Here is a 15,147-nt window from a genome sequence, read left to right as displayed (position 1 = left end):
TGGTTGTGGCCTTCAGGGACTCGGCTTTGTGGGGGAAGTTACAAAGCGCAGGACAAAGAGCCCAACTGTTCAGGGTAAAGAACAGCCAAAAACTATGGCTCCGTTTTTTTCTTGTAGTGCACACACATCTGTATGAGTTACAGGTGTTCCAGAGAAAGCTCGTCCCATAAGTCCCTAAAGGGACTGCTGTTGCCTTTAACACTCTCTTTGTAAGTCTTCCCGGGCTCTCTGACTTCATCCCTTGACAGAGGGGACAGACTGGAGAATCATTGAGCACACACTCAGACACCGGCCACGTAGCACCCTTCCTAACCAAGCCACAGAGTGAGGCAGGCATTAAAACAAGCGTCGACCGTTTCTCGGTATAAGCAAACTTGGGCAGATTTTTCTTTTCATCATTCCCATGGGGCCCATTGGATTCAACTGCCAGCCTGGTCATCAACTAAGGTTCCTGGAAGTCAAGCATGTACACAGGACTGCAGTCCCAGAACTGGGGAGACCGAGGGATAAGGAGATGCGAGGCCAGTCTGGGTTACACAAGGAGACTATAAAACATACCACATGCACACAAAAAGGGTTCTTGGAAATAGCTGAACATAGGACAAAAATATAATCACATTCAGTTGTCTGCGGTGGAAAAATGGTGATGGCGACTTCCAACTTCCTTTAAAGCACAAAGGACTAAGAATGAGGCAGCAGGAAAGCAGGCCTGCCTTGCCTCGGGTGGTTCTACTCTGTACTTTTCAGGCAGGAGATCCCTCTTAGGCCACCGGCCTTCACCTCTATGCTCTGATTTTGTTTGTGACACCACACCAGCCATGTTCCAAATCAAACACCACTTCAACCGCACCACTAACACCAACCTTGAAAAAACGCAGCCTGCCATGCATGGTTCAGGGCCCCAGGGATCAGCACCACACAGCATCCAGAACAGCATAAGGCCATGGGACTGAGGCAAGTAACGAATGCAGACATGATGTTCATCCAAAGAAGAAGTGACCCTCGATCGGCTCCAGGACCAAGGCCAAGAGAGGTCTCACAGCAGGACCCAGGTTCTAAGCTGTGTGGTGCTTCCTCCCAGTTCATCAACAGTCTTACACAGTGCACACAGACAAAGCAAATGACGGTGGGGGGTCCATTTGTGACATCTAGGTAGGAGGTTACAAAGCCAGGCAAAGGTCAAGTCTACAATCCAATCACCCTGATGACCCAGGGAAGCTGTGTACATGTGAGCTCAGGCAGTGGCCACACCAGCAGTAGCTGGGAAGGTGGACTGAAGTCACTGGGGAGCTGGTGAAAAACACTGAGGCTCTATGACCCAACTGTCTTCTGCAAACACTCCCTATCATAGACCTACCATTGGGCTACCACTCAGAGGACCCCAGGGGTATGAAGGTACTGCACAGAACTTGAGCACAAACCTAACTCAAGACAGGGGGTACTATGTTGAACAAGCAGAGTGTGGCAGACCAAAGCTGGGGCCTGATGGCAAAACCCAACCAACAGTACCCACTTTAGACAAGACTCTCAAAAGCAACTTCACACTTGGTAAATTATACATCTCATTTACAACCTCAAAGGGCATTTTCTATTTCTAAAGATGAACAGAGGTTCTTAAAGTTTTAACTGGGGTATTACAAAAATTTAAAGTTTGTGTCCCCTTGTAGCTGAGCAGGATCACAACAAAGCCACAGTGAAGCCCAACACAGACACAAAGCTTCCTTCCATTCTCCCAGGAATGCCAGCCCCCTTCTAGCTCTTCCAGGGATTAAGGAGTTGAGGGCATCAGATGCAGGTTGTGCCGTCAAGCCAGTTCTTTTCACTCCACATGTCACAGACTGGACCCTATGCAACTCCTTAAAGACCCACGAGCAGCCAGGTAATGAAGACTCTGACCCCGGTATCTTCCATCCTTGGGAAGTAGCTGCTCAGAGTGGACAATGAAGGGCAGCCATGCAGACTGAGACTAAAGCTTTGACATGCAGAGTCCTGCTAAGAGTAACCAGAAGCCAAGATGAACAGTGCCCATATGCTAAGGCAGGCGTCTCAGGCAGCCAGCAGAGCCTGTGTGTGGCACACTGCACAATGACCTTGACAGCCTTGCCGAGAGCCCACACTTCAGACAAAGCAGAGTGACTTGCAGGGACAGCAGAGTGTCACTAAGCAAAGGAGTGGGTGTGGAAACAATCTCCCAGGCTCCTACCTGGGAGGCTCTGGTCACTACCTCAGAGCACTGAGAAGGCCACCCCTGAAATGGAGCCAAGGGTAGAACACAGGCAGTGCCCTACATTCAAAACGCGTCTTTCTAGAAACGGAGCCTTAATGGTGAAGGACACAAAATGGGCTGTGAACAGAAGACTAAAATTAGCACAGACCACGAACACACTCATCGTTTCCTTTATGATCAGTCTACACTAACACCAGTGTGAAGAGCGTCTGCAAACGTTGGAAGGGAAGCTTAGCTCTGCCCAGAAGGGCCCCGGACACTGAATGGACACTGCCAAAGGGTAGCGATTAGCCAAAGGCAGCCATTAGGGCCCCATTTGCCCAGTAAATAAACAGCCTGTTCCACACAGTTCTTCAGTGGTTAGAGAACCGCCACCCCCTCACACTGAAGACAGGAAGTTGTGGAGGATGGCCCACACCCATCTCCAGCTGCATGGCAACAGAGGCTGGGAAATGCCCCGCTCCCTTACCTCCTGAGGCCTCTCTACCAAAGCCAGGCACCTCTACCTTTCAAAGGCAACAACTTCCAACAGTGTCACTGGCAAGACCACGGTAATGCCAACAAGGGTGGAGCAAGGCTGAAGAACAGCCCTTCACAAAAAGCCTTTGCTTGCTAACCTTTGGCGTCTCACAGCGATTCCCTCTGCAGTGTAACTGCTTTTGATTAATTTTGTGATGGGTTTATTTGGGGTGAGGAGAGATGGTTCAAGTTTACAAAGGAGGAAACAAGAAAACAGAATCTGCCATCTGCTCCTGGCCAGCTTCAATGCTGTCACTCAAACCGGCTGAGCAGTCTCAGTGGCGGGGAGAAGAACAAGAGAGAGGAGCAGAGGTGGACAGCTCCCTATGCTGGGAACAGAAAGCAGCAAACCGTCCATGGCACAGACACAGCTAGGATTTACCCAAGAGAAAGAAACACAGGAGACGGAGCAGGCATGAGCTGGCAGCCAGCCTGCCTCCCACACTGCATTTCTCATGAGGTCAGAACACTCAATTCTGAAGTAGCATGAGCAGCAGCAGCTGGCTGTGGCCCAGACTGCACTCTCCAGAGCTGCTCTAACATGCACAGAGACCCTGGTGGTATGAACACTCACTATCTAATCTGAGGTAACTTACTCAAATCACAGTCAATTAGGCTTCCACTATGTAAGTAGTTGCTCACATGCAATAAAGTCGATGCTGTGCCCTGAAACTGTCTCCAGACTGGCTTATCTCTGCGCCCTTTACAGACCCACGGGCACTGTTGTCTTGTCAGGGACACCCTGGCACAGATGGCAATCTAGGAAGGCACATGATTGGGACATAGAACCCTTTGGAACCCAGCTTCAAGAGACAGCAGATTCTCTAGTTCTGGAGAACTGTGCGCCTGCTGGTACTCAGATCAGGCTAAACCACCTGCTGAAACTAGGGCTGCCACGAGGATAGCTTCCTCCTCAGCGGCATACAGCCCCACCCCACCTGCAAGGTGGCAGGAGTCGGAGTCAGGCACTGGAGAGCAATCCCAGCAGGGGTCTCACTCAATCACAGAGGAAACACAAAAGGCAGAGCAACAACCAAAGTAATCACTACAAGAAAATGCCCTCCTGGCAGAGACCCCAGGAGCACTGAGCACCTGCTGCTCTCCTGCAAGACTGCAGTAGTGCCCAGACCCAAAGCCAGCTCACTCCTATCTGTAACGCAGGCAGCAGGGAATCCTATGCCCTCTTCTGGCCTATATGTGAGCCGGCACACACATATGTATACCTGTATCCAGACACCCAGACAGAACGGACACAGAGACACACACAGACACAGACACACACAACTTGTGTGTGTGTGTGATGAAAAAAGCATCCATCACCATTGGCCGTTCTCTCCCAGGTCCCCCTTAAGTGCAAAGCCAGTCACACACATTTAGCTCAGGGAGGGTCTATTTTGCTTTCATCCTATTGGGAGTAAAAGACACCCTACTGGGACTGCAAAGCAGACACAACCCACACTGGAGGAAAAGACCCCAACAGCTCCTTTGGGGTGGGTCACTGCCATGCACTCAGTGCAGTCTGTTTACTTTTCAACTGGATGAAGCTGTGCTCAGAAGTGACTCTATGTGAGATGCCCTTAGGTAGCACACCTCTGAAGAGAGCTGTCACTTGGGGTAGTCACTGGCATGTGCCTTCTTGTAGGTACCTCTGCAGCAGCACATGTCTTTCAAGAGGCCAGTCTGCTCAAAATGAACAAAAACAAGCTACTGGCTGAAACCCTGTCATTTTTAAGTAAGCCTCCTCCTTGGGAAGAGGTGTGCTAGGCGGTGAGATGGCTTGGTGAGCAAAAGCACCCCTGCCAGCTGGTGACCCAGGTTCCATCCCCAAGACTTACGAGGTAGAAGGCGAGAACCGACTGATTCAGTGTCCTCTGACTTCATACGTGGTGAACACACAACACAACAACCAAATGTAATGCTTTCTCAAAGGAAACGGTGTGACCGTACGATCCAATGAAAAAGACGAAAGAGCACAGTACAACTACTTGGAGACAGAGATGTGGCAAGGAGCTTCTCTCTGACCGACCAACGCATCTTCAGAATGACTCTGGGAACCCAGTTCATCCTTTCTGTAAGCAGTGCCACTCAGCCACAAAAGCCACAGCCATAGCCCAGGCGTCTCCATATATAGAAAAGCAGCTCTGGGCAGAGAGAGGAGTTGTTAAGGACATGAGACCATTTGGTCCCCAAAGCCCCTTCTCTGGTGGCTCATCAGGCGTTCCTGGCATGGACTTGCAGGTGGATGAAAAGAACACGAACATGCGTATTTTTCCCAGAGAAAACCTAGAGCCATCACTTAGCCAGCAAGCTAATGCTGACTCCTGGTACACACTGCAGGGCTCAGGTCTTAAAGCAGTTGCTAGCTAGTTGAGTGTTGGGGTCCAGAAAGCTCCAGTCACAGACTAAACAGCATCCTGAGCACTTGGAAGTGAACCATCACACACAAAGCTGAGCAGCCCTCACTCACAAGAGTGGCCTGTCTACAGTGTCTGCAGTGTGACCTATGCCAAAGCCGTAGGAGCGTTAGACTCAGGCTTAGAATGGGAAAGGCATCCTGTGAGATATGGCCCTGTTGCCAGTCATTCAGAATCTACAGATTGTCAGAAGAGGCTTGAGATGTGTCAAGTATGGTGGAATATGACTCAAGTCTCAGGAATTCGGAGACTGAAACAGGATTGTGAGCTTGGAGCAGCCTGAGCAAAACAGTGCAAACCTGTGTCAAAAAGTTAAAGGGCCTGGGGGTGTGGAGCAGCTCAGTTGGCAGAGTGCTAGCCTAGAGGGCCAGCCATTCATACCCCCCACCCCACCCCCACGACATAAACCCAGCACATCGGCTCACACTTATAATACAGTGCTGTGGACTCGAGGATAAAGGTTCAAGGTCATCCTTGACACGTAGCCAGCCTGGGATGCCTAGGACCCTGTCTGAGAAGAAAAGCTACTGAGGCTTCTGTTAAATGCTGTCGAGAGAGGAAGGCTGCAGAGTGGGAGTGTCCCCACAGTGAACGGCTCTGTCCAGTGGTGGGGACTTAGGGACTTTTCTCTGAGGCTGGCAGATGTATAAGCTCTCTTCTCATTCAAATGAAGCTGAGAGCAGATGTGGGTTCCTTCTAAAATTACAACATAAGGGCAGCTCCCCCCCCCCCCCATCAATTCCCCGCTTTTGTGAACTCTCCAGAGTCGGTTCCTCTGTTTTTACAGGAAAACCACCCAAGCACCACTGTCTCAAGGAGGGGTGCCTAACTGTGGCAAGCTTTCCCACGTCACTCACTCCAGGAAGCCCTCTTATAAGAACCTTGAATGTCCCTTGAGGGGAAAAACAAACAAACAAACAAACCTACCCAACTCTTTAAGCTGCTAGCCACACTGGCAGACCTACCAAATTTTGAGCCTAACCATATGACCTGTGCAGACCCCTGCAGTTTACAAGGGCTACTTCAAGAACATTAAGAACTTTTATTACTGGAGGTGAACTTAAGTCAGCTCAGGATCATTTTACAAGAGGAACGGAGAGACAGGGGAGTGAAGAAATGAGGCAGGAAGATGAGCGCCATGGAGCTCTAGCTGAGCCTGTAATCCACTGCCAGACACTAAAGGCAGTGAGAGCAGAAGGTTACACTCCTCTCATGACGCTCAAACAGTCTAGCTAAAGGTGAACAATGCTTGCCTTTACTAACTGGAGTTCAAGAAATACAAGGATTGGTAAGGTTGTTGACTGACAGAGAAACATATCTTATTTCCAAAAATTAATCATGTCAAGAGTGACTTGAGTAGAGGAGCTCACTAGGCCTGGAGAGAAAGCTGTGGTGCCACTCCGCTGTCTACTGAGCCTGTCACACAGAGGGAACACTGTCACACCTCAGACTTCTGTGAGGTGGGCAGATGCAACGAGTCTCAGCATACTCAGCAGTTTCTCTGGGAAGCCACATGAAGGCAAGTTACTTCTTTGGCCCACGGCTCAAATACAGGGCTTCCCATGGCAGGAACCCTACTGTTGGGCTCTCTGTGCAAATCTTCCTGACCCCATCACTAGCTTGGTACAGGGGACCACAGCCACTAAATCTCTGGGCAGCCATGTCCACACCACACTTGAGAGAATACTTACTTTATGCCAGGTGGGTGCCACAGTCAGTGACCACAGGGCATGTGGGCTCTGGGATGGACCAAGATACAGAGTGGCAGTTCTAACAAGCACAGGGCAACATCAGGCAGTGTACAAGACCCAGGACGGAATTCCATGAAAGGAGGCACACATTTGAGCTGCAAGGTGCAAGCTGGATGGCACGCTAGGTAAGTGTGATCACAGTGCAGGACTAAACCTACTGGGCACTGCAGGGGACCAAGGCCACCTGGATGCCACCCCACCCGGGTTAGATCTTGGGGTTTGTTTATTTGTTTGTTTATTTATTTATTTATTTATTTATTTATTTATTTTTTGAGACAGGGTTTCTCTGTATAGCCCTGGCTGTCCTGGAACTCACATTTGTAGACCAGGCTGGCCTCGAACTCAGAAATCCGCCTGCCTCTGCCTCCTGAGTGCTGGGATTAAAGGCGTGCGCCACCACGCCCGGCTGTTTATTTATTTTTTGAGACAGGATTTCTTTGTGTAGCCTGGCTTGTCCTGAAACTCCCTTTGTAGACCAGGATGGCCTTGAACAAGGATGGCTAGAGCTGTCTCTGCCTACCTAATGCTGAGACTAAAGGTATGGACGACCACCATGTATGAGTATTTTAATGTTTTCCTAACATCCCATAAGACCCAGACTCAGCAGCGATGGGTGGTGTCAAAGAACACCCTTAATCCCAGTACTCAAGAGGCAGAGGTAGGTGGATCTCTGTATTTTAGTGCCTAGCCTGGTCTACAGAACTAGTTCCAAGATAGCCAGTGCTACACAAAGAAACCCTGTCCGGGCTTAGGAGTTGGGGGAAAGTCAGACAAAACGGAAAGCCTCAGAGCTACTGTTAAAACAAGCTGGGTAGTGGTGGTACAGGGGACCACAGCCACTTTTAATCCCAACATTTGGGAAGTAGAAGCATCCAGGGATACACAGAGAAACTTTGTCTTAAAGAAAAAAAAACATATTAGTAATAAACTAAAAAGTCTAAGAGTGGTTAGGGGTGGGGGTGGAAAGCCTGACCAACCAGATTAGGAAGTAACCAGCAAGAGCTGGGAAGACGGCTCAATGGGTAAAGTGCTTGTTATGGAAGTGTGAGGGCCCCCAGAACCAACGTAAAGCTGGACCCGGAGGCCTAGCTATAACCCCAGTGCGGCTGTATGAGATGAGAGGCAGATAATCCCTGGACACTCGTGAGTCAGGCATTCTGGCCTAAGCAGCCGTGACACAGACATCCTGTTATGAACAAGATGAGAAAGATGGAAGACCAACACCCAGTGCACAGGTACTCATGCACACACACAGACTGGACACACCTATAGCTGCCCATGCACACACACACAGACTGGACACATATACAGGTGCACATGTACACACACAGACTGGACATACAATAAAATAAAGGCAAGCAGCTTGGCATCTCTGCAGTATCAACAAGAAGTAGGTGCAGGCTCAGTGGGCACTTGGACCACTGAGGTGGGTGATAGGGTAACCAAGCAATGAAAGGAGGGGTGGGACTCTCAGAACTAGGCAAAGCCAAGCACTCCTATCTACTCAAATCCCACTCAGGGCACTGCAGGTGCAGATGTCATCCTAGAAGCAATGACTCAGGTAGGATTCTAGGTTTCTAGAGCATGCCCAGCCTTCATGGCAGGATTAGCTGCTGCTGGGAATGAGTTAGCACCAACCCTGAAGGGAAGAAGGGAAGAGATACAAATACATAGACGCCCAGGTAGGGCTCAAGGCACTTACGAATACAAGCCCAAAGTGGAAGACACTGCCAAAAGAATTTTTGAAAGAAGAGACTGGAAAAGGGACAATGGGGAGCGAGGCAGGGCTCAGGTTAATGGGGAGTGGGGCGGGGCATGGGGCGGGGCTCAGGTTAGTAAGGGATGAAGGAACAGCTGAAAAAAAAAAACGGAGTCCAGACTGGGCCACACAGCAAGATGCATCACAAAACAAAACAAACAAAAAACAGCAAGCAGGCAAACAAAAAACACAAAAACCCCCAAGGACCAGGGAGGTGGTCCAGTGGTACATTGCTTGCCTAGGCCCTGGGTACCATCCCAGTATCATCAAATGAGAAAGACAAAGAGAAAAAGCAATCATCTCAGTAATTATCATCCAAAGGCCTCTACAGGGAACTTTTCATTCACTTCAATTTCAATATACCAGCAATTAATTCCATTACTCAATAAATACCAGGTCCTGGGTTCCTATTAAAATGCAAAGGTAGCAGACAGGACAGAAGCCCCCCAGCAGAGGGATCTGGGAGCTGAAAACGAGAAAAAGCATTTGCCTTTCCCCGGTTCCCTACTACTCCAAGCTGCTGTGGAGGTTGAATGGGTCCTGCTTACTCCCAGAAAGCCCAGCTACTGTAAATACGCTGGGGACAGCGGACAAGGGGTGCAGCTCTCTTGGCTCTGCTGGAACTCCCTGTTCATTTCCTACCAGCCCAGACAATTTCAAAGGCCTTCACACCTCCTCAAAGTGCCCATCAGAAGCCTAAATTTAGTTCATGCAAACTAGGGCAAGCAAGAACATTTAAATCTCAAGGGTCACTCAAGATGAGAAATTCCTATCTCTATGTTCTATACCCCAACCCCCACCCATCAAAATGAGTCATGGTGTCTTGATCTCTTCTGCACAAAGTATAGTTTCCCCAGCTTTGAAGCAGTGGTGTCCAATACTGTAAGAGCATCTCTTGGAGCGTGACAGTATCAACTCTATACCAGTAAGGAATTTTAGGGCATTACTGACACTACAGGACTTTAAACCAATCAGGCACTGGGTTCTATTTCAGAATGAAGGCAGCTATAACACATATCAGCTAGAAAAGCCATCTACAGCAGAGCTGTCTTGCCTTCAAGTCAGGAGCTACTGGGGTGGGAGATGCTCATTATCCAAAACAAATCACTCACTGAAAGTGGCAGAATCAAAGGACTGAACAGTAAGAAAAAGCCAAACCTGACCAGTAAGCACCTCTGCCACACTGAGGGAGGCCAGAGTCCCTAGGTAGCCCTTCCGTCTGGTCAAGCATCTTCTCTCCCTGGGCTGGCTAAGCCAGTCTCTTCTCTGACCAGTCCTCTACACACTGCTCCTTTAGTCTTACCATTCCTTTGCAAATGCTCAAAGAGAGAAAGCTATTCTTACAGCCATTTCCATATGCAAACAAATGCAACTCTACAGACCTATATCATCCGTCACCTGTTAACAGTAAAGATTAAAAAGCACCCAGGCTTCCTCCCAGAAGGTGTGCTGCTCAGGGGTGTTTTTCTTCCACTGCCATCTTCCCCAGATCTCAAACGTCTGCTTCACCTTTTGGTCTTCGCCCATTTGTTTTAGAGTTTGTAGACCTTCTTGGTCTGAGTAGAAAATGAGTTAGAATAAGGAAATGATTCTGCTGCCTTGCTTGTACAGCCATAGCAAAGCTGCATGCTCTCAACTAGGACAAGCTCAAACAGGACTTCTGATAAGGCTGCCCACTATGACACGCTGTCACACACTTACTACAAGACAAAACAAAACAAAAATAAAAAACAAAAAAACTGCCAGGCAGTGGTGGCAAACACCTTTAATCCCAGCGCTCAGGAGGCAGAGGCAGGAGGATTTCTGAGTTGGAGGCCAGCCTGGTCTACAGAGTGAGTTCCAGGACAGCCAGGGCTACACAGAGAAACCCTGTCTCGGAAAACCAAAAACCAAACCAAACCAAACCAAAAAAAAAAAAAAACAACTCAACCCTTTTATTTTCCACCAATCGTAAACATATTTTCTTTAAGCTGAAACAAAAGGTTTAGAGAAATTATCCTTTATATTAGAAAAACAGCTTTAGGTCATTCACTCAAGGTCATTCAAATACTGGTTTTAAAAAGTGGCACAATTGAAGCACACATCTTTGATCCCAGCACTCTGGAAGCAGAGGCAGGAAGATTTCTGAGTTGGAGGTTAGCCTGGTCTGCAAATGGAGCCCCAAGACAGCCAAGGACTGTTACATATAGAAACCTTGTCTTGAGCAAAAAGCAAAAAGACAAAATAAAACAACAACAAAATGCTCACAACTGTAAGTCAAAAGGCTACTTTTAAAATGTAAAACAGGAGCACTTCCATAACCATCTTCAAAACTACAAATATGCAGGGTGGCACACTCCTTTAATCCCTGCACTCCAGAAACAAAAACAGCCTGATCTCTGAGTTCAAAGCCAGCCAGATGGTCTACAGAGCAAGTTCCAGGACTGCCAGGGCTACACAGAGAAACCTTATCTCTAAAAAACAAAAAGAAGAGAGAGAGAGAGAGAACATAAAACCTTCACACTGGGGAACCAAGGGCACAAGCACTTGTGAACAGGCTGTGCGGACCCTGGCATCGTACTTAACTTGTGGGGCTTACTATTACTATTACTAGCAATTTACTAACGTGTGGGGCTTAAGTGTGGAGGAGAAATTGGAGAAGAATGAAGAAAACAGATTTCAAAGCCAGCCCACTCTGCGCCAGCTTTAACAAGGCTTAGATGTCGGGGCAGGCCACTCTAACCTAAAAGCGTAAAAAACCACATTCTACCATAACTTATTAATGATGCCAATTTGTTACCAAATAAGTCTGTCTCAGTACTAAAGATTCAACGGTCTCCACTTGGGACGGTCTGTTTAGCCAACAACCTCCACACATCAGAGTGGCTTACAGAACAATCTTCACGTGCTGTTGTTACACTGGGATCCCCTTGCATTTAATCTGATACAGAAAATCTGCCCACAGACCTGACTCCTTAGTGGAATCTGTCCAGCCAATTCATAGACTAGACGTGCAATACAAATGTTACAATTGATCGCTCGACTGACACAGATTACACTAGCTACAAATATCTGCCCCCCAAAAAAGCTGACGAGCACACCGAGGCCCAAGTAAAAAGAACCCTGTCAAAGAATCTGGAAACCAAGGCAACCCCCCAAAAAAGGTTTTGTCAGTCAAGAACACCAAACAACAGCCTGAGGGTGCCTACTTTCCTAAGTGAAGCTCAAAATAGATTTCAATTTCCAGCTGATGGGTCTCACCCGCTGTCTTTTGAACCTAGAAGCTGAAAGCAGAATAAACCGCCTGCTCTCTTTACCCGAGGAACAGGATCTATTTTGCACATGCTTATTTAAGATGCCTGGCGAGTATGGTTAATCCTCACAACCCCCGCACTGACATTTAATCGGAAGATTTGTTTTCTTTAGAGGACTTAGCTGCTTGCAAAGACATCTTTGCATTTTCAATTCACTGTTTCATACATGGCGGGGGGTGGGGGGGAGAACCCTACTTTCATAATACTTTTTTTTTTTTTAATGAACCACCAGAACCCCTCAAGTGGACCGGATCACAGAAAACAGAAACCATCTCAGCTCACGGTCAAAGGATAAAAGACAAAAGAAAGAGGCCATTTGGAGAGGGTCAGGCAGCTATAGGAATGGGTTCTGTGTCCCCCTAGTTAGTCGCCTAACCTCATGGCTTGTCACTCCTTGGTCTATTCAAAGAGCAAGTCTCCTTCCCTGTCGAGCCGCTAGCAGCCCTGCCGGTGATGCCCTAGACAAGGCAGCCCCTTTGCGTACAGTCACCCTCCACCAGAACAGGTCTTTCTCTTCTCAACACTTGTCACCAGATGCAATGATCAGTATTTGAATGTCTGTGTGACTATAGCCTCTCGGGGGGGGGGGGATAGGTTAGGTCTACGGTGGCGTTCAATACACACCAGCTCCAAAGCCTAGCACCGAAGAGACCCTCCAGCTCACGTCTAACAAATGAATGGACAGGAAGGAGTAAGGGGGCTGTCATCCCCGGGCCTCCACCACCGCACACCGAGGCCCGAGGAAGTGAAATGTGAGGGGGCGGGGGTGTCGGCGAGCCCACCCTCCTCCCCAGGAGACAAAGGAAGAGGGCCTGAGGTGGTCCAGTCCAGACAAGGAAGCGGCAGGGGTGTGGACCAGTGGGGACAAAGGGTGGCTGGGCCATGTTGGGGTCGGGTTTGCGGGGGGAGCTCGAAGATGACAGGGACCGCGGAGAGATAGAGGCGAGTGGGGGTGTCGCAGGGGCCGCGAACCCCAAGAGGGGTCTAGGGCGACGAGGATGCGCGACAGGAGTCCCCCGAGCCGGGAGGGTCGGGGAGACGGCGCGGCCTAGGGGCCCCCGGCTCCGCACCTGGTAAATAGCCGCCCAGTTCCCAGCCTTGTCGATCTCCTCGAACTCCTTCTCCATCTCCATGGCGGGACGGGTCGGCTGCCCGAGTTCCCACGGCCGTCCGCCGCGCTAGGCCGCGTCGCTCCGCGTCCCGAAGCCCGTCACCCGCCACCACCGCAGCCCCAAGCTCCCCAGCAGCGGCTTCTGCATGTCAAGCCGGCAGCCGGAAGTACGCACCCCCGCCTCACCGCGAGCTCCGCCCTCTGTACGGGAGGACCAGTCAGCTAGCGAAAAGGCGGCCGGCACTTCCGCGGGGGCGGAGCGGTAGGCGGGGCATCGCGGACGAGGCCCGAACCCGAGGAGCAGACTTGCTGCGCGCGCCGCGTGCGGCTTCCCGGGTTCCGCGCTCCGGAGGGCGCGCGCCCGTTGCCCAAGCGACCCCCGGCGGCGCGCCCACGGCGCGTGGGCCGAGGCGGGACTCGGGGAGTATCCTGAGTTCGAGCCTCAAGCCCGCCGGTTGAGTCAGGCGGCGAGGGCGTGGCCTCGAGCTGGGCGGTTGAGTGGGAGCGGCGTTTCCTGTCCCGGTCTGTTTTTCTTTTTTCTTTTTTTCCTTTTTGTCTTGGTTTTTCCAGACAGGGTTTCTGTGCGTAGCCCTGGACGTCCTCACATTCACTCTGTAGACCAAGACTGGCCTCGAACTCATAAATCCGGCTGCCTTTTTCCCGAGTTCTGGGATTAAAGGTGTGTGCCATCACTTCGGGCTCCGTTCTTTATTTTTAACTCAGGGTCACGATATTCCAGGCTGGCCTCTCACTTGCTGTCAGGCCAAGGATAACCTCTTATTTGCTGTCAGGCGAAGGATGATCCTCTCGCCTCCATCTCCCACGTCTTGGAATCACAGACATGCATTGCGGGGGATAAACCAGAGCTCCGTGCATGCTAGGACCTACTCCGGCCACATCCCAGCGAGCAGAGTGTTCGTTTTAGACAACGAATCACTCTATAGCCCGAGCTGGCCTGGAGTTCACTACGTAACCCAGGCCAGCCTCCAGCTCTGGATCTGCCTGCCTCAGTCTCCGGAGTTTTGGACAGGTGCTAACACCCAGCTGGCCACTCTGCTCTCATGAAACTTGGGAAAGTCCATAAGAGTTTTTACCCTGGCAGAATGAACGGATGGGACATGTGGTGCTAGTTTTCTGTCTTTCTCCAGTATCAAGAAAATCCTGACCAGATGTGGTGGCACTTGCCTTTAAACTCTCCAGGTAGAAGCAAGGGGTCTCTGAGTTCCAGGCCAGCCTGGTCTACATCGTTCCGGGACAGCCAGTTATACAGTGAGACCCCTTCTCAAAACAAAAAAACAACCAAAAGGGAAAAAATCTTCCTTGGGGTTTGTTGGTGACTCATAACCATCCTAACTCTAGTTTCAGGCCGTCTTCTGACCTTCAAGGGCACAGGGTATACATGTGATACCATACTACTGTACATACATGCATACAAAACCATCATACAAATAAATCTAAAAACATGTTTAAAAGAAAAAAAAAATCTTCCTCTCTGATGTCATCTGGGTGCAGATTCTGTGGTTTGTTCAGACTGCCCAGGGTGAGCACTGAATGTTGGTTCCGATGCTTGGGTTCCTTGAAGTATGTGTGAAGGATGGGATTGCCTTCCCTGGGGAAATGTAACTGGAACATGGAGTTGTAAACTTCCATTCTGGGATAGAAAGGGAGACATAGGTAGGAGCCGTGTCCTGTGCCCAGTGCCAGCTCCTGGTGTGACAGAGTGACTTCCAGTTTGCTCCAAGGGTACTGAGGTAGGCAAAAGGGCCCATGTTCATTTACTCTCCACAATCCCCCCTCACAGAGGCATTTTGATTCCCATCTTAGAGCTGCCAAGAGCAAAGCACACAGACAAAGCCCTTGTCCAAGGCAGCATTGCCAAGCAGGGTTAGCAGCTAAACATGTCTGTAATCCTAGCCCTTGAGAAGCTGAGGCAGGAGGATTGTGGAGAATTCGAGGTTAACTGTGTCTACACGGCAAATTCCTGGTACATAGTGAAACCCTGTCTCAAAAAGCCACAAAGAAAGCAGTCTTGCAAATGGGAAGGGAGGCTGGGTTCCAGGTCGGAGGATATCT

At 49.8% G+C, this 15,147-nt stretch overlaps 1 protein-coding gene across 2 annotated transcripts in view; it reads right to left on the bottom strand.

Annotated features, from left to right (window-relative positions):
* Ptpn1 (protein tyrosine phosphatase, non-receptor type 1) overlaps positions 1-14,840 on the bottom strand; it is a 48,636-nt gene extending 33,796 nt beyond the window's left edge. Inside the window, exon 1 of one of the 2 annotated variants that reach the window (XM_006498981.4) lies at positions 13,034-14,840. Coding sequence is in view for 1 of the 2 variants with exons in the window: in NM_011201.3 (NP_035331.3) it covers positions 13,034-13,096 (63 nt within the window). In the remaining variant the exon portion in view is untranslated. The remainder of the gene's footprint in view (positions 1-13,033) is intronic. The other variant, NM_011201.3, reaches the window with a different exon arrangement.
* Between the last annotated feature and the right edge of the window lie 307 nt (positions 14,841-15,147).

The sequence above is a fragment of the Mus musculus genome, chromosome 2 (assembly GCF_000001635.26).
Source record: "Mus musculus strain C57BL/6J chromosome 2, GRCm38.p6 C57BL/6J".
Classification (NCBI taxonomy): Eukaryota; Metazoa; Chordata; class Mammalia; order Rodentia; family Muridae; genus Mus; species Mus musculus.
This window is presented reverse-complemented; position numbering and strand designations above follow the sequence as displayed.